Source organism: Poecilia reticulata, chromosome 1 (assembly GCF_904066995.2).
Source record: "Poecilia reticulata chromosome 1, P_reticulata-male-v2, whole genome shotgun sequence".
NCBI lineage: Eukaryota > Metazoa > Chordata > Actinopteri > Cyprinodontiformes > Poeciliidae > Poecilia > Poecilia reticulata.
In genome coordinates, this window is record NC_088830.1 from 24,231,206 (window position 1) to 24,254,367 (window position 23,162).

Consider the following 23,162-nt stretch of genomic DNA (forward strand, 5'->3'; position numbering starts at 1 on the left):
CGAGTCCACTGGGAACATTTTTGAACAACTACGAGACCTGGAAAATTCGGGAACTTGATGCTCTGTCACAACTGATAGGACTGGCAATCAGCAGCACATCTAGTGGATTGATGCTTTTCTCTTTCATTTCGTTTGCACATACAACCCCCTTGATTATGTGTATGAGAAGCTTTGAATATTGCATGTTTCATAAAGACGCAGTGGCACAGATGCAGCATGTAAAATATTTGCGTGTTGGTAGAATTATTACTTCAGGGAGCTTGTGGGATTGTTTTATGATCAATGCTTTGAGTGTCATTCCCTCTTTGTGGGCATCTGCTGATGCATCCCTGGTTTCTAAACCTATTTGATAAATTGTGGAAATATATTTAACGTACGGTGCATCTGGAACATATTCACAGCACTTCATTTTTTTCAACATGTTGTTACATTACTTCCTTATTCCAAATTGTTTTTAAATTAATTTCTTTCCTCAAAATTGTGCACAGAAATATCTCATTGTGACGAAGCAGAAACAAGTTTCTGAGATTTTGTATAAAAAATTGAAAACCAAGAAATCATGTTTACATAAGTACAATAGGTTTTCAGTTTGATCATTGTGTTTAAAGTCATAGGAAGTCCCCAGAAGGTTTTTTAATTATTCAGGTGGCCTTGCTACTGTGTTTTGGATCATTGTCCTGCTGCAAACCTAAAGTGTGATTGGATTCTTCTAACAGGTCCTGTGCTGATGGCTGGACATTGTCTTGCAGAATTTTCTTGAAGAGAACAAAAACTTCTAAATTAATCAATTATAACAATTCACCTAGGTCTTTAGGAAACAAAATTTTAATCTCAGAAACTTTCTAGAAACTACTTGGACATTTCTGAGTTTGAAAAATCAAAAATTTGTTGGAAAATCCTCACATTACCAGCAGACTGTGTTTCTTTAGATGTCTGTTGTTTAATGTTTCTGGGTTGTTTTGTGACCTCCTGGATGAATCATTGATGTACACTTGGAGTTATTTTGGGTGAACGGCCAAAATTAGTAGAACTGCTGCAGTTGTGAATTATTGTTATCACTTTGGCTCAATGGCATCCCCATAAAAACCTTTAAATGGCTTTCTAACCCTTACCAGATTCAATACATTTTTGTTTTTGTGCTATTTCTGAGTGTCTGTAGGTGAGGGAATAGTTTTTTTTTTTTTTTTAGATGTTTCCGACATTCTAGTCAACTGATCTGTAGGTCAGTTAACAATCATAGTTTAGCTACAGTCAATTCAGTTTGGAGACCCTTTTCTCTTTTAATGAATGAAATCATCATTTGAAAACTGTTTTTCAAACTGTATTTACTCATGTTATCTTTATGAAATGTTAAAATTAGTTTGATGAGGCGAAATATTTCAGTGTTAACGCCTCCATCCCGCCAGGATGGTGCAGGAGAGTTAACATCTGATGGCGTCTGTGTTTCATCTTATCGTCTTTTGCAGCTTTAATCACTCGGCCTCACCTCTTGTCTTCCTCTGCAGTACGACCCGGAGAATTCAGGCTTCATCAGCACAGAGCGCTTCAGGGACCTGCTGGCGACCCACGGCTCTGAACTTGATCCCCACAAACTGGAAGTGTTGCTGGCTCTCGCTGACGGCAACTCTGATGGAAAAATCTGCTACCAGGACTTTGTCAACTTGGTGAGAAGTTTGTAGAGCTAATGAAAAGAAAATATGGTTAGCAAATCCCTATTTTACATAGAGCTGGAATGGTTGGAATAGTTGCTTTAACATTTATGAATGGATAATAATTTGAGAACTGTTTTTATATTTATTTAAGTTACCAATGTCTGTCTAGGGCTGCGGCTAAACATTAATTTAGTAATCGATTGTTCTACTGATTATTCTGACAATTAAATGATTAATTGGATTAAAAAAATAAGACACTGCCTTAATTAAATTAGTTGACGATTATTATGGTAATCAATTCGTCATGATTAATTGTTTCAGCCTTACTTCTCATCAGAATCAGATTAATCAGAACGCATCATGTTTCACAGCACCGTTCATGTCCCTGCATACATTAAAGATAGTTGGATTTGGACTTGACCTTACAGCTAATGTGCTCTGACCTAATGTGGCTATGCACACTGAGCCACACAATCTTTACACTGATCCTCAAAATCCATATTTCAAGATCACCTCGGCCGCAGTGTGGAGTTTTCTTCCCGACAGGAAATAACACTCACTCAGGTCACAAACTCCCTTTTTAACTCTCACCTTGCCCCACTTGCAGTTTCACCTTCAAACTGCAGCCTGCTGCTTATAGTCCTACATCTCACTCAAGTACCTCCATCTGGGCTTACCTGCTCAGGCAGGCTGCACTTTGATGCAGGAAGCTAAACCCAGGACAGTGTGGAGCGCTCTTGGAGCGAAATTCATCTCGCGGAAACCAATAACCGCTGGATTATTGAGGGATTGGGTGGGGATGTGCGTTTCTGCTAAAAACTGGAAGGAATTTATTGTCTGCCTCTCCCCGTGTTCTTTAAGTCGGTTTATTGCCTGAGACGGTGGGTGAGGAATGAAGCCTGTAGGAATCTGGGGAAAATGTCAAAAGGAGTTTTTGTTGTGCTCTTTCCAGCTCAGGTCATGTGGGAGTCTGATGGTTACAGTGCGCTACAGGTTGTGGGACAGGAAGGTTTACATTCTTTTTCTTCAAAGTCTCCATAAGAGCACAGGAATTGTGAAATGTTTCTTTGTAAGCATATAAAAGATGGAAAAGAAATTCTGCGTTACGTTAAACAAGCTAATTTCTGTTGTTCAAGACAACCAGCCGTCTTTCATATGGAAACATGCACAGTAGAGCAGGTTTTACCTGAAAGTCCTTTGGCAATCACAAACTCTGATGGATGCATTTGGGATTTTATGTGATGCATCAACACAAAGTAGTGCATAATTGTGAAGTGGAAGAAAAATGATTTATCAATACTTTGTAGAGAAAAGTTTTATTTCTGTGAACATAAATATAAATAAGTTTGCTGCTTGTGTGTATGTGCAGTCATCAACCTGACAATAAGGAGATTATTTTGTGCGCTTTTTCTGGTGCTGCGCTGCATTTCATCCAATCTGGTAAATTAGATGATTTCTCGCATTTTCACAGATTTTTGGGAAACCATTTCTGCACGAACATCCTGGTCAAACCGTGAGCAGTTAGCAGTTTCTGTCATTGCTCGGTCAGCCGGTTTATGTGGACAACTACGTCTTGGTTGGTTTGCGGCTGTTTAAATGCGTATATACTTCAAAATCTGCTGGCCTTCTCCTTGGCAGTCACAACAATCATTCTGATTGCTACACTGCTGGTCAGGACATGTTGGGGGGGAACAAAAAATAATGTATCCTTTATATTTTATTTCACAAAAATATTTAACATTATGTTGATCTGAAAATATTTGAGCACCTCCAGATGACATAATGCCATCGAATCACATACTCTCTGAGAAGCTGAAGTGAAAATGTAAACAACACTCCATCTTACCTGCCAGTGGCTGGTCTCTTGTACATTTTTATTGCTACAGAAGTAAAGGTGGTCGGCAGGTAAAACGTGGTTAGAGGGGGTTTGAGGTGTAATGGATGGGGGCCAGGACAGCCAGAGACAGACTGTGAGGGGTTTATTTGGCACGCTCTTTCTTCTTTGCACAGCAGCTCTTCCATCAGTGTGATTGTCAGTAATTGCCTCCTTGCTGCTGCATCACTGGTAGCATTTAAATTACTGGTCCCTATTCCCTCTCTTCTTACGCTCTTTACTTTACCTCTGTCTTTGTTTTCAGTTTGTCTTTCCTTTCGTTTGCTTGCCGCCACTTTTGTCTCACCTGTTTGTCTTCTCACGTTTAACTCTGCGTCATCCATCACTCTGAAGTATCGCCTTTGCGTAGACTGGGTAGGGAAGAAACTAGTCCATAACAGGTTTACATTTCCCCAAGTACCTACGCTTTTAGTCTGCGTGTTTTTGTTTTTTTCCCTAAGGATGATTACACACACATTTTTGAAACAGGACAGCATATTGTATCCTGTTGCACATTTTGGTTACTGCAAATGTCGTCTTTAACTTTGCAGTTTTGTGCATTGAAGATGTTCTTATGTTGCCTCAGTGTTCTGTTAAATGTCTCCAGCTCAGATTAGCTTTGCCAGATCCACCTGCTTGACATGTTATGTTCACTTATTGCCAACCTTTCCTGTTGTTTCCTTGTGTGCTGTGACTTTGCCTGTTTAACTCTGTTAAACTGAGCATTTGCTACAATTCTGCCTATGTCCTGCTTGCATTTGGGCCATTCACCACCATTTGTGGCCAGCAAAACAAAATGTCATGTTCGTCACTAGAAGTGATTTTGTTCAGTAACAAAAAATGTGAACATCTTAGCTCTTCAGGAGCGCAACAATAAGTACATAACTCTGTTTTTACTATGTTTCAGATCATTAAACGAGTGTTAATATCAGACATCAGTATGAGTAAATGCATAAAGCAGGGGCTTGGGCCCCTCAGGGGGTTGTTTGCAAATGAGGGAAAATGGACAGAGTAAAACAGAGGGCAAAAATACCAGTGCAGAAAAATAAAGGACTTTCCTCAAACACTTGCAGCTTTAAATGAAGCAAAAGGCATTTTCAGACTTAAAAACTATCATTTTCCTTTTATTTCACAATTAAACACTTCTTTGTTTTGAACCGTCACATAAAGTTTGAAAATACACAAAGGTTTATAGTGGTAAGGTGACAAAATGTCACAAAATGTAGGACTAATTTTGCAAGAATAAGTTCGTTGAGGGTTTACTGTGTTGTAAAATAATGTTTAAACTTGAGTTATGCTCGCTGACAGAAGCTGGACGGGCTGTAAGTTTATGCTGATCTGTGCACCTGAGTCATTTCCTGGTTTCAGCCCATGAGCACAGTGATTCATTAGGGCTCGTGTTTGTGGCGCAGAACAGCAAGGCTATCCATCTGCAGCTGAAAGATTTCAACTAACACCCACCACTACAGATCACAGCTACTGAGAGCAAGAGGTTTGCTTGCTCCAAAGAAATATCCACCACTCTTATTTGTTTTTGGCAAGACTGCATGCATAAGGAAGGGGGGGTTTCTCTCAGCAATGGCACAAAAGCTATTGGTAACAACAACCACACATATTCACGTTGCGTATTTGTTAGCTGGATTAAAATATTGTGTTGAAACTTGAGGTAAAGACTTAAATCCTTGTGATAAAAACTAGAAAACCTTCTGAATCATGGCTGGAAATGATAAACTCAATATTCCTGACAAAGGCTCCTCTACATTTTGCCCTGATGAATGTGTGAGACGGTTCCTTTATTGTAACACTGTAACAATTATGTGCACAATAACCCTTATTATTGTACATTAGAAATATGACTGCTCACATTAATAATGACCCTTATACTTAACTACTTGCTGCTGTTTCTTTTTTACATACTTTTTGATCAACTTGGATACTTTTTATAAATATCTTCTGAATAACCTCTTATCTTCTAAATATTTCTCTGGACATACAGAGAAATGTGCTTTGTGCACTTTTTCTTTTCATTTTTGCTTGTTTGTTGACCTAAGAAGTTGTAACTCCAACGGTTCTCTGTTATTGTCAAGGTTTTTGATTTTATTGGGAATGAAAAAAAAAGATGTTTCTTTTCTGTTGGTGATAACTTCAATAGATTTCTGTCCAAGTTTCGAAATAAAAGCACTGTTAAGGAAAAAGTTCAGTTTGGCAGATCTGTATATTCAAGGGTTTTTCCCCAAAGATTGGTTCAGGACCACTCCTTTATATATGTGTGTGTGGGTGTGTGTGTGTGTGTATATATACACACACACACATTATATATATATATATATATACACATAATAGAAAATCCTCTCCTGAATTATCCGTTTTCTGCAATTTGCTGCAAAGTCTTTCCAGGGTGTTCTATTCAAAGCAAGAGTCACATGTAGTGCACTGAAAAAGGAAAATTGAAATCATGATTTATAGTAAACAGCAAAACAAATAAAAATTTAAAAACAGACCGTTAGTCTTTTGTACGCTGTGAACTGTTTTAATTTTGATAATATCTTTGTCTTTTGCCAATTTGTTCAAGGTCTGTGTGATATTTATTTAGTTGTCTACATGAGATTCTGTCTTCAAACTGTAACTTGAGCAGAGATGTAATGTCAGCAATATTTCTGCTTTTGAGATTAGTATTTTGACTTCAAATGTTCGCATGACCCTGAACCTTAACCCTATGAAGCAAATGTAGAGATAAGCTCAAAAAACGTTCTTACCCTTTTTATTTATTTCTCGCCTTGCTCTACTTTCTCCTCCTAGTCTATTTCTGCTCCTGTTTCTTTCTCACAGACGTCTCTGTCTCCTACAATGTGTGTTGTGTTGATCAAACGATGAAGTTGTCCCCTGCTGGATGTATACCCATTTGTCTTCGCCTCATCTGTCTCTCCCTGCCCCTTCTCCTCTTGGCACTGGGTCAACACACAGAATGCCATTCTTTCTTTTGTGTCTTGTAAAAAAAAAAAAGGAGAGGAATTACAATCACTTCACCAGAAGAACTGACTGTCTTTATGCAACCAGGCTGCCAGGGGGCGGTCTGTGTGTGCACTTGCCTTTGTGTGGTCCAGAAGTGGCCATGGTAACCTGCAATCATTTTCCCACAGTTTTCTGAATCTGTTATTAAGACTAAAATAATTGGATTTTTCTGAATGTTTGCCCTCCAAAGACCCAAGCCCTGCTTGAAGAACAGTCTGCCAACTTAACTACCCGTCATTTTACGTTACTTCTTACTGTATTTTCTCATTGAAAAGCCTTTTTTAACATATGTTTTCAAAGATAGATGTTATGCACATTCACTGGCATGAACAGTGTTTCGTAACACAAGATAAAGTTAAAATAAAGACGCAATGAGGAGGAAATGGGACCAATTAATTCTCATTGTCTGACTTCAGTAAAGAACACAACAATAGTGATAAAAATGACCAAACTTTGAGAAGACATTAATACACTAAAGCACAATGCTGATTTGTGCAGATTTCTATTAGTCAACATTTCAGATTTCTCTTCAAGAACTTTAACAGCACTTAGATTCAAACCTCAAACGAATAACAATAAGCAGCACTGCTGTGGCATGTTAATCCTTCCTTTAATCTGCTGGACCCTGATCAATTTGTCTTTAACGTCTCAGAATTGACTTCCTTTTTCTACCTTAAAAAGGCCGGTGCTCATTTTTCCGTAAAAAAAAAATGCAGGATTAACATCTATCTGAAGACATATGATGAATAATCTCTATTTTAGGGTATATGGTGGCATTCCAGTCAATTTTTACTATTTTATATTAAGGACACAACAAATCTGAAACTGTATCATAATCCAAAGCATATCTGCAATCAAACCAACACAGAGTCTGTTGTATTATCTGCATGGAGATGTTTCCTTCAGCATGGCCCCCATTCTGCCTTCGATTCTTTTTCACCTTTTGCACCATTTCCTTTATTAGTGCAGGTGTCACTTTTTTCTTCCTACCATATTCTGAGGTTTCTCACAATGTGGAACATCTTGTACTGTTTAAGCAACACTTTGGAACTTGAAGACATGTAAATATGTCCTTGTAGCCCTGTCCTGAGTGGTGAGCAGCCACAATGCACTTTTTAGCACAGACTAAGAGCTGCTATTTTTCACCTGTCAATCTGGTGAATACAGCCGTTCTGAATTACTCAGGGTAACTACGAGGCTTTACAGCGTGGATTATTTGGACTAATGTAGGACCTTAAGTTCTCCTAAAGACTCTCACAATGTGCAACGGGTCTGAATAAAGTTGTCCTCTTCCTGTTTTGTTGAAATCATATTTTGAAGCACATCAGCACATGTTGTCCAAGTTTTAAGACACATGGATCTAAAGTTGCCAGAGCCGGGTTATGGATTATTTTGGGCTCCATTGGAAATATAATTGAGGACCGTATGGAGGTCAGTGTTATGACCATTATTCTTTCTCATTGCCCTTGTATTCACTTGTACCTTTCTTCCATTTCTTTAAGAAGTTAGTTTCTCTCTTGGCTGTTGCCACATTGTGTTCTTTCAATCAATGTGAAGATTGATTTATTGTGAACAGTCATTGTTAGCAAGGCTCGAGGTCCTGACCATAAATACAGCCGGCCTCCCACACTGACAGCTGAAATCCTGCTTAATATTCTCAGCATAATATCCTGCCTGTTGCTCTGTTACTGACTTTTTGTGAGCAGAAAGGAAGCAGATTTAATGCGGTTACCTGGATGGTTCATTTGGATTATGTGTAGTTTCGCTGTTTGACTGAGAAGCATTTCAAAGTCCTGTGAATTTATTCTTCAGCAGGGTTACATCTGTTCATGACACTGATAAAGTTAATCAAAAAAATCTTAATACTGCTTCATCTGTTTTAAATTTACCCGCATGTTTTTTTGTTTTTGAAAAAATGACTACTAAATCTACTGCTGTCAGTTATTTAGTTTTGCTGTTCTAAATATTTGTAAAATAACTTAAAAAGCCACTGCATGCTTTAATTAAGTAAATTTTTTTCAGTCAAATGTTGAATCCAAGAATGACATCAGTATAAATAGTTAATCTCTAACACCTTTACTGAATAGCACAACAGGGAGCCTGAATATTATAGGTTTAGTTTGATATTTATTAAAAACTGAAATAAGTCAAACAAAACCAAACCCTTGATGTGGCTGGAGCCACGAACGAGAAACGCATTCATCTGGGAGTGGTGTTAGCACACATGCTTCAGCACGTTAATGTATTAGGTAACATAAAATGTGAACGTTTGAAAGATTAACAAATACATTTCTGTGATCAGTGCTTTTAAAGTATACAGCTTCAGAGTGACACCATGTTGTCACTCATATCAATATGATGAGTTCAGAGACACAATGAAGCAGTGGGTAGTACTGGTGACGGGGTAATAGCGCAGCTTATGTAATAATAATGTCCGGTGACGCCACTTAAAGTATCTTAATAGTAAGCCTCTCTAATCGTTAACATCTCATTAACCTCCCTGCCCTTTCAAACAATCTCCTAATCCTCTCTACTCCTCTTGTTTCTCCTGGGCAGATGAGCAACAAGCGCTCCAACAGTTTCCGCAGGGCCATTCTGCAGGGCAGCAGGCAGCTGAAGGGCTGCAGTCTCAGAGATGAGGTGGGCTTGGGGCTGTCCCAGCGGCTGGTTCGCCATGTTGCCTACGAAACGTTGCCCCGCGAGGTTGATCGCAAGTGGTACTTTGACAGCTACACATATTGCCCCCCTCCTTGGTTCATCCTGGCGATCACCATCGCAGAGGTAAATTGGCTAAGAAGGAACTAAACCGCCCAGTATGTTTCAGACCTTGGCCAGATGCAGATTCCTTTCATTTTACAAATGTTTCATATGACTGAAAGTAATGGTAACATTTTGGAAATGCCAGTGGAAAAATTGAAAAAGCTCTTCAGCAATTACAAGAAGACTGTAAGTCTGATTGCTTTAAAACAAATAAATATTAATATTTATTCTCCATTTGTTTTCTTTTAATCTCTCTCTCATTTCCTGCAAACAACAAACTTCTTCTTTCTTGTTAATCTAAGTCTACCAGGGTTATGAATACTTTTAGGATTTAATGTGAAGTTAATGTGTCATTACAGTTTAACCCTGCTTTGAGATTTTGATTAAACAAAATACCTTATGAGAGGATTAAGATTGGTTTTAAAATGCTGCTGGTGAATATTTTTTGAGCAAAACAAAACTTTACTGCAAATCTCAAATTTTGAAGATTTCATTGAGCATTATGGCGCAAAAGGCCAATTGTATCCTCAGCGATCCATGACTTGAAAATTTTTTTTTGACTGGACTCTATTAGTCGTGCACATCTCAAATCTGACTTTTTTTTTTTTCAAAAGTAGCAAAAATTGGGTAAAATAAAACCTTAAAAAGTCTTGTTTACAAATTGCAACAAGCCATGCAGGGTCACAGGAAACACGTGGAAGAATGTGTTCTTTCAGATTTAACCAAAACTGAACTTTTTGACTTGGTCTATGGAGGCATAACTTAACATTGCCAATCACAATGAACACACAAGCCCCAAACATAGAGATAACATAGACATGTTTTCTGTGGGGGATACAGTATTTTTCCTAATCTGAAAGCAGAGAAGCTGGTCTCACTCAATGGGAAGATGGAAGACGGTAAAAATAGGGCAATACTTAAGAAAAACCTTAAGGAGCTGCAGAAGACGTGAAACAACGGTGTCTTAAAATACCACAAAATGCTATTCTATTTTCTATTTTCCTATCTATGCTTACGATAACTCTGACTTTGATCCCCTTTGTTTCCCTGTGCTCTGTTAGGTAGCAGTGTTCATGTACTATGGAATCCAGCTGGATCGTTTGGTCCTGCAGGTATCCAGTTCATCCTTCCTGAAAAGCCCCTTACCCTACCATCCCCAGCTGCGAGCCCAAGCCTGGAGGTACTTCAGCTACGTCTTTATGCATACTGGGTGAGTCTAATCTGGTAAACTGACATCTATTTGTGACGATGTACTGCTGATGTACAGCATGTTATACCCTGATAAACACATGAAACATTTTATCTGTTATCAATAACTAGATAAAATATCACATTTATTTATCTGGTTGAGATGTCAGCCTTCATGAGCACCCTTTTCTTTTCCACTTGCACTCTCAGTGGTTATGGGTGCCTAAACATTTGACCTGACATGTATCTGTTGTATATTTGAGAAACTGAGTCATATGAAATGTTATTGGTGAAAAATTCAATTTCCAAACATACACTGCAGTTGTTTTTTGTTTTAAAGAGAACACAATGTAATTGGGCAAAGCTGAGATGCAGCTGGTAATTGTCTCCATGTGAGAAATTAAAATCAAATCAAGAACAAGGGTAAAATCCTCTTTTACTACAGCTAGTGTCATGGTAACAGAGAAGGGATTATCTTTGGGGTTTTATTGGTCTAATGTGTTTACACTTTGATAGTGCTACCTTGAAAACTAATGATTCATAATGTAATAATTAGATAAATCTGTGGGGAGCGGATAGTGGTTTTTGTCAGCTCAACTACGGCCATCCAGATTTAATTACTCCTAGGGGTAACATAGTCTTAGCCATAAAGAGAGCTAATAAAATGGTAATTTACTGGGGATAGATGGTAGCTGGGGTGGCAGTGGCGAACAGACAAGCTTAAAAGTGCTGAATAGAAAAGAAAGGTGTGATGATCTGTGATTTTTACAGGTGATTTTAAACGTATTTCTTCCTATTTTTTTACTTGATGACAACAGAATACATAAAAATACAGTGGTTGATTCCTTGACAATTGCTCAGTTTAACAGAGCAAATCAAGATAAGTTTGTTATAAGGGAAATGCAAAGTTTTCAATGTTTAAAGACTGACATCTATTTTCTATTCAAACTAAAAATGAATAGAAAATTTCAAACTTCCAGGCCATCTAGAGTGGGTCTGGAAGGTTGATATGACAAAAGATTTTTATGTATTTGGTGTAATTTAGAAGCTAACAAGAGCCTGGAAATGTTCTTCAGGTGGTAGAAGGCTGACTTTGTAATTGTCTTTCTGTGTCTCTGAAGGTTAAGGTCAGAGTCAATCACTACACCCAGATTTTGGGTCTGATCACTAGTTTCTATCTGTAATAATTGAAGCTACGTGCTCACCCTTGATTCTTCTTGATGTCGAAAGATAATAACTTCAGTTTTGCTTGAGCTGAAGAAAGAGTTATGACACATCCACAGATTGATTTGTTCTATGCACCTACTCACCACTGGAATGGGTTAGTGGTCACTTGGTGACATTGTAATGCAGAGTTGTACATTATCTGCGTAGTTATGGTAATTAATCTTGTTATAATCACAGATTATTGCACATGGATATTGAGGGGGTCCTAGGATGGAACCTTGGGGTACCCCGCAATAATATGTCATTAATTAGGGTAATTCTAATAATGTGTGGAACATGAAAACCAGACTGAAAGATTGGAAGATTGGGGATTGGCCTGTAATTTTGCAACAGCAACTTGCCCAGATTATTCTTTTTTAGCAGTGGTTTGATAACTGCTATCAATTGTGTGTGTGTGTGTGTGTGTGTGTGTGTGTGTGTGTGTGTGTGTGTGTGTGTGTGTGTGTGTGTGTGTGTGTGTGTGTGTGTGTGTGTGTGTGTGTGTGTGTGTGTGTGTGTGTGTGTGTGTGTGTGTGTGTGTGTGTGTGTGTGTGTTACAGGATTGAACATTTGAGCCTAAACATGGCCATGCAGCTGCTGGTGGGAGTGCCTCTTGAAATGGTCCACGGTGCCCTGAGGATCGGACTGATCTACGTGTGTGGTGTGCTGGCAGGTGGGGACAATAGCTCTAATCGTCATCCTGAACACACTTTACCGTCACGCCATCTGCTTGTTGTCTATGTTCATGCATTTTTACAACATATTAGAATCAGCCCTGTGTACACACTAGTCGACAAGAAGTCTGCTCTTGTGTGACTTGAGGACAGATGGTTTTGTCTGTCTTCCCAGCAGACGTGATGGGATGCAGGGGGTTGTCAGTCCCCCGTCAAGAGGCCCGCAATATTCATTTGTGACAGGGGACGACAAAGAGATGAAATTCAGTCAAAGAAACACTCACAGTAATAATAAAATATGATGAGAGGGAGGAAAGGGAGGAGAGACAATTTTTTGTGGTAATAAATCAGAAAGGCTCGGAAGAGAGAGGCCATGATATTAAATATGGAAGATGAGAGGACGTGTACGAGAGTTGGAAAATAATCAAAGTCAAGTGTGTCCGATATGAAAGGAAAAAGTCGATGCAGCTTTTGAAAACAAAATGTCAACACTCCACTTCTACTTCCCCGTAAACCTCAGACTGAAGCATTTCACTTTTCGTCTCCCTCCAGCTGACTTAAAGATCGCTGGGTGTGTGTTGTGTTTATATTTACTGAATCTGTAATGACTAAGTCCTCGGATCCCGCTGAGCTGTGTCCGTAAGTGCTGTGTGTTAAAAGAGAAAAGAACAGATTTTTCCAAAAGAGCTCACATTGAAACACTCATTACTTATTCTGTGTTTGTATCTCTGTGTTTCTCCATGAATCTAATTGTATGTGTGGCGTGTTGAAGGGTCACCGACACAGACCCTCGGGATACCAGCTGAGGTGACCTTTAGTTTTAACCTCACTCTTAAAATGAGGAGGAAACTGAACTATAAATCACACATCGCCAATGCACACACTAAAACACACACACACACGGACATGTCTGCTGTTTTAATTAGATATCGACCACCAGCAGAAGAGCAGATGCACAGAGTGGCTGCACTGTTAGGGTTAGTGTCACATCGGACGGTTTGGGTAATTGGCAGTAAAGTTCTGCCAGAAACGCACAATTTCACAACAAGTGGAAATTTGCACATCATTGTTCTCTCTCTCTCTCTCTCTCTCTATATATATATATATATATATATATATATATATATATATATATATATATATATCAAACTCTGCTTCCACCAATTGTTTCATATTGTACTAATATTCTTAGGAATTTGATAATTGCAGTTTCATTTAAACACACAGGAGGTAGAGCCTGATGTCTGTATTAATGTTACAGACATCAGGCTGTTCTGTTCATGGCACCTCAGAAAAGGTAGATGGAGTTTCAGTAAATTAGTGTGACGTTGACGCTTTCATAACTTTGAACAAATGGGGTTCAAAGTTATGAAACAGGTAAAAAAGAGGCAAATTTTGAAATCAGTCAAGTACTTCTTACACTTTTTTCTGACATTGGAGGATTTGTCTTTCCAAAAAGAAAAATAGAACAAAATTAACTCACGAAAAACTTTTCTTGCTTCCCTTTAAGAGTTTCTCAAATTTCATTGTACTTCATGTAATATTTTTGTGACAGGCAAACTCAAAATAATGAATACTTGTGGTGTGAAAAGAGAAGACTAAATAGGTTTCCAAGGTTTTTTTGTTTTTTTGTTTTTTACAAATGAAAATCTGAAAAGTGTGGTGTGCCTTTGTAATTAGACCCCTTATTCAATACAGAGTAAAATAATTCTTAGCATCCTCTTGTTGTAGGTGTTTAATAGAAATATTTGCTCGTGGTCAGCCAGGTTGGATGAAGAGCAGTGCTAAACTTCAAACTTTAGGTTTTGTCTCAGATTTTTTATTTGATTTACTATGATTAGGCCAGTCTAATTCATAAATATGTTTTATCCAAGTCATTCTACTATATGTCTAGCTTTAGTTTTTCAGTTGTGGTCCTGCAAGAAGATGAACTTCCACCCCATCTTACATGCTTTTCAGCCTTTTCTTCCAGGATTTCTCTGTGCTCTGATACATCTACCTCCCTATGAACCCTCACCAGCTTCTTGCTACTGGATGATGAAAAACATTCCCACAGGATGATAATGCCATTGCCATGTTCCACGGTGGACACAGTGTATTCTTATGTTTCTAATGTTTCATTCTTACATTAAGAATGAATGTAAGAAACATTCTTTCATTGTTTCATGTGGACAGTAAGATATTATTTTATAACCTAACTTTGAGATAAAGCTCGTCTCTGACCTGTTTGATCTGTTCCTTTGTCTTCCTGATGCTCTTTGTTCTCTTATGTTCTCTGAGATATTTGAGATTTAATTACACGATAAATATATAACTTCTGAAGACATTGCTTGCTCTGGATTTTATTTAGCGGTATCATATTGAAGGAAGCTGAGATGAAATACATGCCTCATTTTTTATATATTCTTATTTGTAAAACAATATAAACATGCACAACCGTACACTAGTTTGTGTCTGCCAATCACATAAAACACCATAAAAATGCATATAAAAATAATTTGAAAGGGTGTTAATTATTTTTCATGCGACAGAGAAGGTCATTGTAACTTTGCTCCTTCATTTGTTTCATTTTTCAACTTCATAACGTATATTGGCTTCATTGTTAAACTAATTAAAGTCATGATTTTAAACTGTAAACCGTTTGTCCGTAAATAAAACAAAGTAGTTTAGCCTCAATCCATTTGTAAACAAAATTGGGCTCAGCTGGTACCTACAAGGGGTCAAAGCTTGGTTCAGAGATCAAGTAACGATCCAGAGGAAGGTCACTGACCTTTTACACACGATTCACACTCTGACATCATCCTGGAAGTAGTCGACATGAATATAAAATCTCAATATGTTCCCTTTGGGACTGCCGGTGTGAACACAGCTGCCTGTCCGGTGATAATGTATTCACACAAAGCCAAAGAGTCAGCTACTGTGGGCATTGAGGAGGCTCTGATGAAGGCTGGATTTGTAAAACTCTGGCTGAATAAAACCTAGCGGTGGATTTTGATCACTAGGAGTACTGCAGTACAATTTATTTAGAGAGAAACACAGTGATGAATTAAAATCGCCTTCTTTTCGATGATGTCTTCTAAAATAATGTAGACGATATAATATGTATATAATTTGTTGAAATCTGTTTTTCATTTTAACAATACACAAAATTTTGTGTATTTATTCATTTTCACTGCCAAACAACTTTGATTTCTTACATAGAAAACACTCTTTAAACAAATGGGAGCTGGGAGAAAGCAGATGGGTACAAAATACCCAACTGTGTAATTAGCAAATCAGTCAAAATACATGACAATATTGACTTTAATGGCTCAGGATGTCAGAGTAAAAAACACAGGCGTTGTATTTTCAACCATATTTGTTGATTTACTGTATTGATAATTTCTAATTGAAAACCATCAATTAAGTAAAAAATATATTTTAGCGAAAACAGAATGTTGTTGCATGATTCATAGAGATTTCTGCATCATTGTGGATAAGCTGAAGGCTTTAACTAATTTTGAAGTAACATGTTTTTTTAGTGACACTCTGGAACAAATTTATTCTAGTTCCAAGAATATTGCAGTCTAAACAAGAAAGTCCTAGAAAACCTGTTTAATATGTGATTTATATGACATGTTGTGGTCAAAAACATCACCAAGGTTCTTTACTTTATTACCAGAGGCTAACGTAATGACGTCCAGTTTAAGTGATGACTAAGCAGTTTTTTTTTCAAGGGTTCTGGTTCAAACATGATAACTTTTGTCTCGTCTGAAAGTGAAAGTTGAAAATTAAAAGTCATCCAGGTTTTTATGCCTTCAAGGCATGCCTGTAGTCTACCGAAATGATTGGATTCACCAGAGTTGATAAGTATAGCTGAGTATCATAAGCCTAATATTTGACATTTATCCCATGCTGCCTTCATTTTTTCACTGGGATTTGCAAAAGAAATCCCATATTTCCTAATCAAGCTAATTACACAAATGTAAAGCAGATCAACTTTGCTGTAATCTTTGCCTCCTGAAATATTTTTCCTGTATGGTAGCCTAAATAAAATCCCAACACAACTTCCTTTCTTCAAGCTTCTTCAACAAACATCTCATAGTTAATAAAAATAGGACGGTGGGTCTGAGTCACTGGGTAACAACTTCCAGTACAGCCCAGTCACACCTAAAGTATTATCCAGCCTGCATGACCATGTTGCTACATGGTTTGCACACTTAGAGTGTAGCTAAATAGATTACTGGCTAATAAAGTCTGTTACATAAGCATAATACATTCTCCTTTCAGATGGCTTTTTGGAGTTCATTATAAGGGGTCATTTACTTTTCTTATCTACAGTGGTGCAAATGTTTCTCTTCTGTCAATTCAAAGACAACAAGGTCATGCAGATAAAAGTTCTGTTTGAACAAAAACGGAGGTCCCAGGAAATGTTGGACTGCTTAAATACTCAAACTTCACATTAGCTTAACATACAGTATCCTGGCTGATCTGGAAGTCAGCCAAAGTCTCAAGACACAAATAAGAAAAGGGGTAAAATATGAAACTTACACTTATTACTTGGTTGAAGTCATGGGAAGGAGGAGTTCAGGTAACATTGACCTATGAAATATAAACTCCCACTTCCTGCTTCTGGAGCCGCTTGCTCGGTGAAAAACAAAATAGGAAAGCAATATTTTGTGCTGGTCTTCTTAAAAACAAGGGAGCGCAGCAGGAAACGTGGCCAAAAGGCACAATACGATGAATGATGCAGCTAAATGTTGTTACCCGCAGAGCTGGACAGATTTATTGACAGCCTGTGATAAAAAGGCTTTAACGTCATTTAATCTGTCTTTGCAGCAGCATAATCTCACAATGATTTTTTATTTATCTATTTATTTATTTATTTTTGTTTTTTTTAGATGAGTCAAGCTTCAATTTGAGGACATTTATTCAGTGGGGCAAGAAAATCCCATTTTATGAAATGGCTTGTTTTTAACAAAATACCTCATTCCACTCTTATTATTATTTCTGTTTTTTTCTAGGGTTGGGGTTAGAGAGACATTTCTGACCATTCCTCTTTGCACAATTTCAGGGGAGTGACAGATGGCTTGGAGCTACTCCCCTGCAAACTTTTGATGCATCCAAGTAATAGACCAGTGTTTACATTTGTAATAGTAGGACAGAAAAGGCGTCCTTCTGGTGTCCTCCCCAAATAACCAGTTAGCATAGATGTTATCTAACACTTGTTATGGGACCTTGTTGACCCCAAGGTCCCACTTTTTCTCTGACGGAACTTTTTCTTTCCTTATCGTCCTGCTCACTTTGCTTGGCAGTAGACTAGCTTGCCAAGACACATCCTCCAGTTGCATTTATTTGAAAAGGACTGGATGTTTTAATTTTGCATGGTGCAATGGGGAATATGTGTATACACAGGGTTGTTACTTAAAGAATATTAATATTAATAATATGTGTGGCATCGTAGATGAGAATATAAAAGTGTGACATCGCTCAACAATTGATTCTTCTGCTCCATTTTGTGTTGACCTAATGCTGGATCAGTAATGTGCAGAACTTCAAGGCAACCAGAGGAGGGAAACTTACAAACTGAATCAGAATGTACTTCTAAACGCAGTTAAAGATAAATGATCCCAACTGGTTTTTCTTTCTTTTCTCTCCTTTGCAGTTTTTTCTGTTTACTGTAACTTTTTTCAGTGCTTGATTGGATCTTTAATGCATGATATAAATGAGTATGAAGGAAAGCAGCAGCTCTCTTTAACTCTGGCACTCTGCAGGAGTTGCACCAGTGTGAATTTATTTTTTCTTCGTTTTTATTTTTCTACATAACGTTGCACTTTGCACTGGTACAGTGAGAGAAAGCTTCTGTTTGTCAGGATACAGTACGCCTACATTCCCTAGTTAGCTGCCTTCATTCCATTCAGTGTTGACATATCCATTATACTAGAGGCCAAAGCTTTGCAAATTATTCAGTTAGTCATACTTTCTGTTAGTATGACTTTCTGAACTGGGAGACCCTAGAGTTGAGGTTGGCATTGCAACGCCTACAGTTTTGTGGAAAAGGGCAAAATACTTGCTTTCACTTGATATTTTTACGTGTAGATATAAAGGAACATATCTGGTGCTCCCAACAATGTCTACAAATAGGGTTAATAAAATGTCAGCTTGAAAACAAACAGATGACATTCAATGTGCAAGATCCATAGAGGGATGCAAACAAATTAAGTTTGCAAACCTTGATGAATATAGGTCAACTAAGTCATGGGAAAAACTCCAAGTTCACGCCAAGATTTGGTAGCTTGTAATAACAGCTTTTGCCACAACAATCTGAGTTATCACTTTCTGGAGAAATTCTGAGGGAATTTTTTTTCCCTTTCAAGATTTAGTTCATTGAGGATTGCTGGCAAGGCCTCAAGACACAGTCACCATATCTTAAGAGGAAATACACTTTCTTCAAACGAGAAATGTGCAATAATAAAGTTATTATTGTACATTAACTTTATGATTTAACATGTTAAGTTTGAGTGAGCATTGCCCATCTTGATTTGGGTAACCCTATCTAACTAGCAGTTGCTTCTCTTAGATCTTTGTTGATGCGTTCCCTCATTGCCATTGTGTTTCTACTCACCTGTATACGCCAAAGCATCAAATTGTCAAAGCTCCGTCTCTTATAGAGGAGATCATACTGGTAATCATCAGTTAATCAAGTGCATTCCTTCCTAAATCCAATGAAAACATTAAGGAAATTCTTAGGTTTTCTTTAATAGTTCTACTTTTTTCACTCTGTCTGACTTAACATTATTCCTCACGGTCATCTAAATACAAGATGTTGCTTTCATCTTGAGAAAAGGGAAAGGATATCCTTAAGCATTTCTAATTTTAGCAGAAACCCTTTGACAGATTTGCGCCCTTCGTCTTCACTGCAGGGTCTCTGGCGGTGTCGGTCACCGACATGACGGCTCCGGTGGTCGGATCGTCGGGAGGAGTGTACGCCCTCGTCTCGGCACATTTGGCCAATGTTGTAATGGTGAGCTTTTGTGTTTGCATGTATGAGTGTGTCTTTGAAGACATCACTCATATGCCCTGTCTAATCCTGAGAAGATCCTGTTTGAAACCCCAGCAGGTGCTTCTCCACCTCCAAATGCCTTACATTCTTCACTGTCAGTTCTTCAAAGATCACAAAGGTGTGCCGGTGTGTGCACATGCTTATATGACAGAGTGTGAATAAAATCCCATCAATGCACCCTCCTGTCCTTTGTTGTAACTCCCACCTGTTTAATATAGGTAATCAAACACACTTTTATTGTTCCTCAAAGTGAACCTCTGTATCTTATTTTGCCCATCATGGATTCCAGCAGGTCCCTCTGATCATTTTCAAGGTCAGGATGGAGGTATTTGTCTTTATTCTCCATTCTGAAGTCATATTATCTCTTACAGCAAGAGCACAGAGGGTCAGAGGGTCTTGAACATTTTCATAATTGACCTGAATTAAGACAAGAGGCACATACTGATGTTGTTTTGATGCCATGATGTGTATTTGTGAGCATGTGTGTGAATTCCAGAAGTGCCATTGGCACTTGATATGCTTTTTCCCCAATATCTGAGTCCTCTCTTTCTTTCTGTTTTTCTAGAACTGGTCGGGAATGAAGTGTCAGTTTAAATTATTCCGAATGGCCATGGCCCTGGTTTGCAGTAAGTTGGAAATAATCTGCCTCTCCTCCACCTCACCTCTGATATGCTGTTATTTTTATTTATTAATTAATTTTTTTACCACAGTTGTTTTTCTACTGTTCCTGAGATCCATGCCTGCATATTGATTCTGAAGGCCATACTGAACTGTTTTAATTACTGAATGACTAAAATTGTCTCTTCCAAACTTTATCATAATTTTTAAAATGCTATAAATCTTAGAAGATCAGCTAAATGATCTGATTTCTAATGCAGTCTGGAAAAGCATGGAAAAGTACATAATTTATTTCAGTATTTTCTGCATCTGGGTTATTGTAAAGTATGGACAAATCTTTCTGTTTCCTGAAATTATTTCTTTTTAAGCGTTATTTTTAGTTCTTCCTTCCCTTTGTCCTTCTTCTCTTCCCTGTGTTCCTTCATTCCTTGCTTGTTCTTTCTTTCTTTCTTTGAAACAAGGCATCATTGTACCCCATCCATCCATCCAATCTGACTGAGCTTGAGCTATTATGCAGGAATACGTTTGTCTGCCATCTTTCCATACTTGAAAGTAATTTCTAAAGATGTAAAAAGAGCCAGATTAATCACAGAGACTGCATCTTCCATAGGGGTGACTCATTTAAAACATATTTATTGTATCGTCACATGTTCACATCTTGTCTCTCTCTCTCTCTCTCTCTCTGTGTTCACAGTGAGCGTAGAGTTTGGTCGGGCTGTGTGGCTGCGCTTCTACCCTCCAGCCTTCCCCCCGTGTCCCAACCCCAGCTTTGTAGCTCACCTGGGGGGAGTCCTGGTGGGTCTCACCCTAGGCGTGGTGGTCCTGCAGAACTACGAGCAGCGGCTTCAGGAGCAGTCGCTGTTTTGGATATTTTTCTGCGTCTACACCTTGTTTGTGCTCTGTGCTGTGTTCTGGAACGTTTTTGCCTACAGCCTGCTCGATGTGCGAATACCCCCGGCACCGTGAACCTGCTTCAAGGGGGGCCAGCTGGCTGGATGTATCACCTCAGCATTCACGTTCAGAGTCTCACCTGTTGGTGGTCTAAGAAGTCCCACAGCCTACTAGTTTCACTAACCCTAGCCTTATCATTCAAGCTGAACTCCACCTGCTCTTTGTCTGTGTCTGCTGGTTGCTTGTGGAACTCGACGATAAAACATCAGCCAAGAAGAAGCCTCGGATTTAACACTACAGCATTGCTTTTACCTCTTCTGCCTATTTCTCCTCAATCCAACGGTGCCTTCTCATGAAGACATCACCTGCTGGAAGTATTTCTGCACATCTGCCTCTTGGTTGGAGTGACGGCGACAACACCTTACAGTGTTACACCATTCTTGCATCATAACAGTTTCTCGTAATCCTCATTAAGTGAAAAAGAAAAATGTGTTTACTCTTACAGGACGTTGGTGTTTCGCTGTCCATATAAGCATCGGGTGCATCACGTAGCACAACAGTTAGCCTTTCAATGAAAACAGATTCTTTAAGCTACACGTCAGTCACCTTTACAAGTTAAGAATTTAAGTTTTGAAGAGGGTGTGAGTTACTACTAAGTATTGCCTTCAGAATCAATATATGGGCATGGGCCAGTTAGGTATAATAAGGATCTCGAACTACAACATTTTTCCAACATGCCATGGTTTCAGTTAGAAGTCAATGAGGCCCCCTACCACTCACCTGCAGATATTATTTTTTAAGAAACATTGTTTTCTTCTGTTTGTGTAAAAATCTCCATCTTCACAGTTTGTGGGATTTCAGCTCAAACAGCTGCACTGGCTATGCTGCGCCAGCAGTTGACAATATTTTTGACATCAACTATGTTGAAATTTACAAGAAGAAAATCCTAAACATGACTAAAACAGAGCTAAGCTAGTCAAATGACTAATAATCTCATAGTGGTAAAAAAAATAAACGGAGATAAGCTGATACATTTTTTTTTGTTTTAAATCTTTGTGTAAATGTCATGATATCAGTTTGCAGACTTCAAACTATCTTACCAGGAGAAACACTTACTGGCCCATGTCTATGGAAACAAAACCATGTACAGCGCTTTTAAAAACCTCAGTCTCGTCTCTTTTATGTGCACAGGGACTGTTTGTACTTATGAAAAAGAAACAGAAGTGCCATTCTGACTTGAAACTTTTTGATGCCAAAACATTGCTGCAAGCACTGGCGAGGAGTGTGTCCCTAACGAGTGTTGCTAGGTTTGTGACTAAGGAGTCTGTCAAATGTAAGAAAAAACTTTTAGTGAAGAACATCCTCCCGATACAAATAAATGCAGTGAAATTCTCTATCTTTCCTAATAAAGCGCTTGGTTTACAGTAATTGTTGCAAAAAGTATAAATAAAACACAAAAGACAACTTTATTCATTCATGGTTGAGCCTCAGTGAATCATTTTCTTGTTTGAACATGCATCCCATGCATCCCTGACCTCAAGTCGTTCAAGTTTAGGTTGTTTCATTTTCAGTTCAGAAGCCAGCTGGACGAAAAAAGAAAAAAAAATCAATATTTGTCTATTAGTTCTTGTCTCAACTTGATTGGTTAATTGATTGGAACTGAAATAGAAAGCAATCATCACCCAAAGCTTGAGGTCTTTAACTGTACTGTATTTTAAGACTAATGTTACACGCTTTAATGACTATTAATCTAATGAAGTCCAGATTAATATTTTAACATGTTAGATTTGTTTTATGTGGTGATACTGGTATGTTGCGTAATTGTTTGGACATCATATATGTTCGATATATTCTGTATGTATCCTATTTAAATGAAGGTTAATGATGGCCTGGGATTGTACATAATAAGGGCTACTACACCAAACTGAGTGAGGAGTAAAGCTGCAGATAGTATTTTGATGTTGTGCATATTTTGTAGATTTGATATGTGCATAAAAGGGGTCCAATAAAACGTTTTATACAAATCTAAATAGGATTTTTGTGTTTTCTTTCACACATTTGTTTACTGTTGCAGTTTTTCCTTCTGTGTAATTATTTCAAACATTATTCAGTGGTTAAGTTAAACTTGTAGAAATGTTCTAGAAGCTCTTTGAAGCATGATGGAAGATGAATCCAAGTTGCGCAAGAATGCAGATTTGTATGAAAAACGGCACACTGCAGATACTGTGCAGATGCTTAAAATGTAT

At 38.1% G+C, this 23,162-nt stretch overlaps 1 protein-coding gene across 3 annotated transcripts in view; it reads left to right on the top strand.

The window, feature by feature from the left end:
* The window catches only part of rhbdl3 (rhomboid, veinlet-like 3 (Drosophila)), a 56,207-nt gene extending 33,261 nt beyond the window's left edge, over positions 1-22,946 (top strand). For all 3 annotated transcript variants that reach the window (XM_081609807.1, XM_008414911.3, XM_017307230.2), the window contains 7 exons: positions 1,506-1,664; positions 9,094-9,318; positions 10,359-10,507; positions 12,252-12,364; positions 19,268-19,368; positions 19,973-20,033; positions 20,720-22,946. In XM_081609807.1, the coding sequence (XP_081465933.1) occupies positions 1,506-1,664; positions 9,094-9,318; positions 10,359-10,507; positions 12,252-12,364; positions 19,268-19,368; positions 19,973-20,033; positions 20,720-20,991 (1,080 nt within the window). In that variant the 3' untranslated portion in view covers positions 20,992-22,946. The remainder of the gene's footprint in view (positions 1-1,505; positions 1,665-9,093; positions 9,319-10,358; positions 10,508-12,251; positions 12,365-19,267; positions 19,369-19,972; positions 20,034-20,719) is intronic.
* The last annotated feature ends 216 nt before the right edge of the window (positions 22,947-23,162 follow it).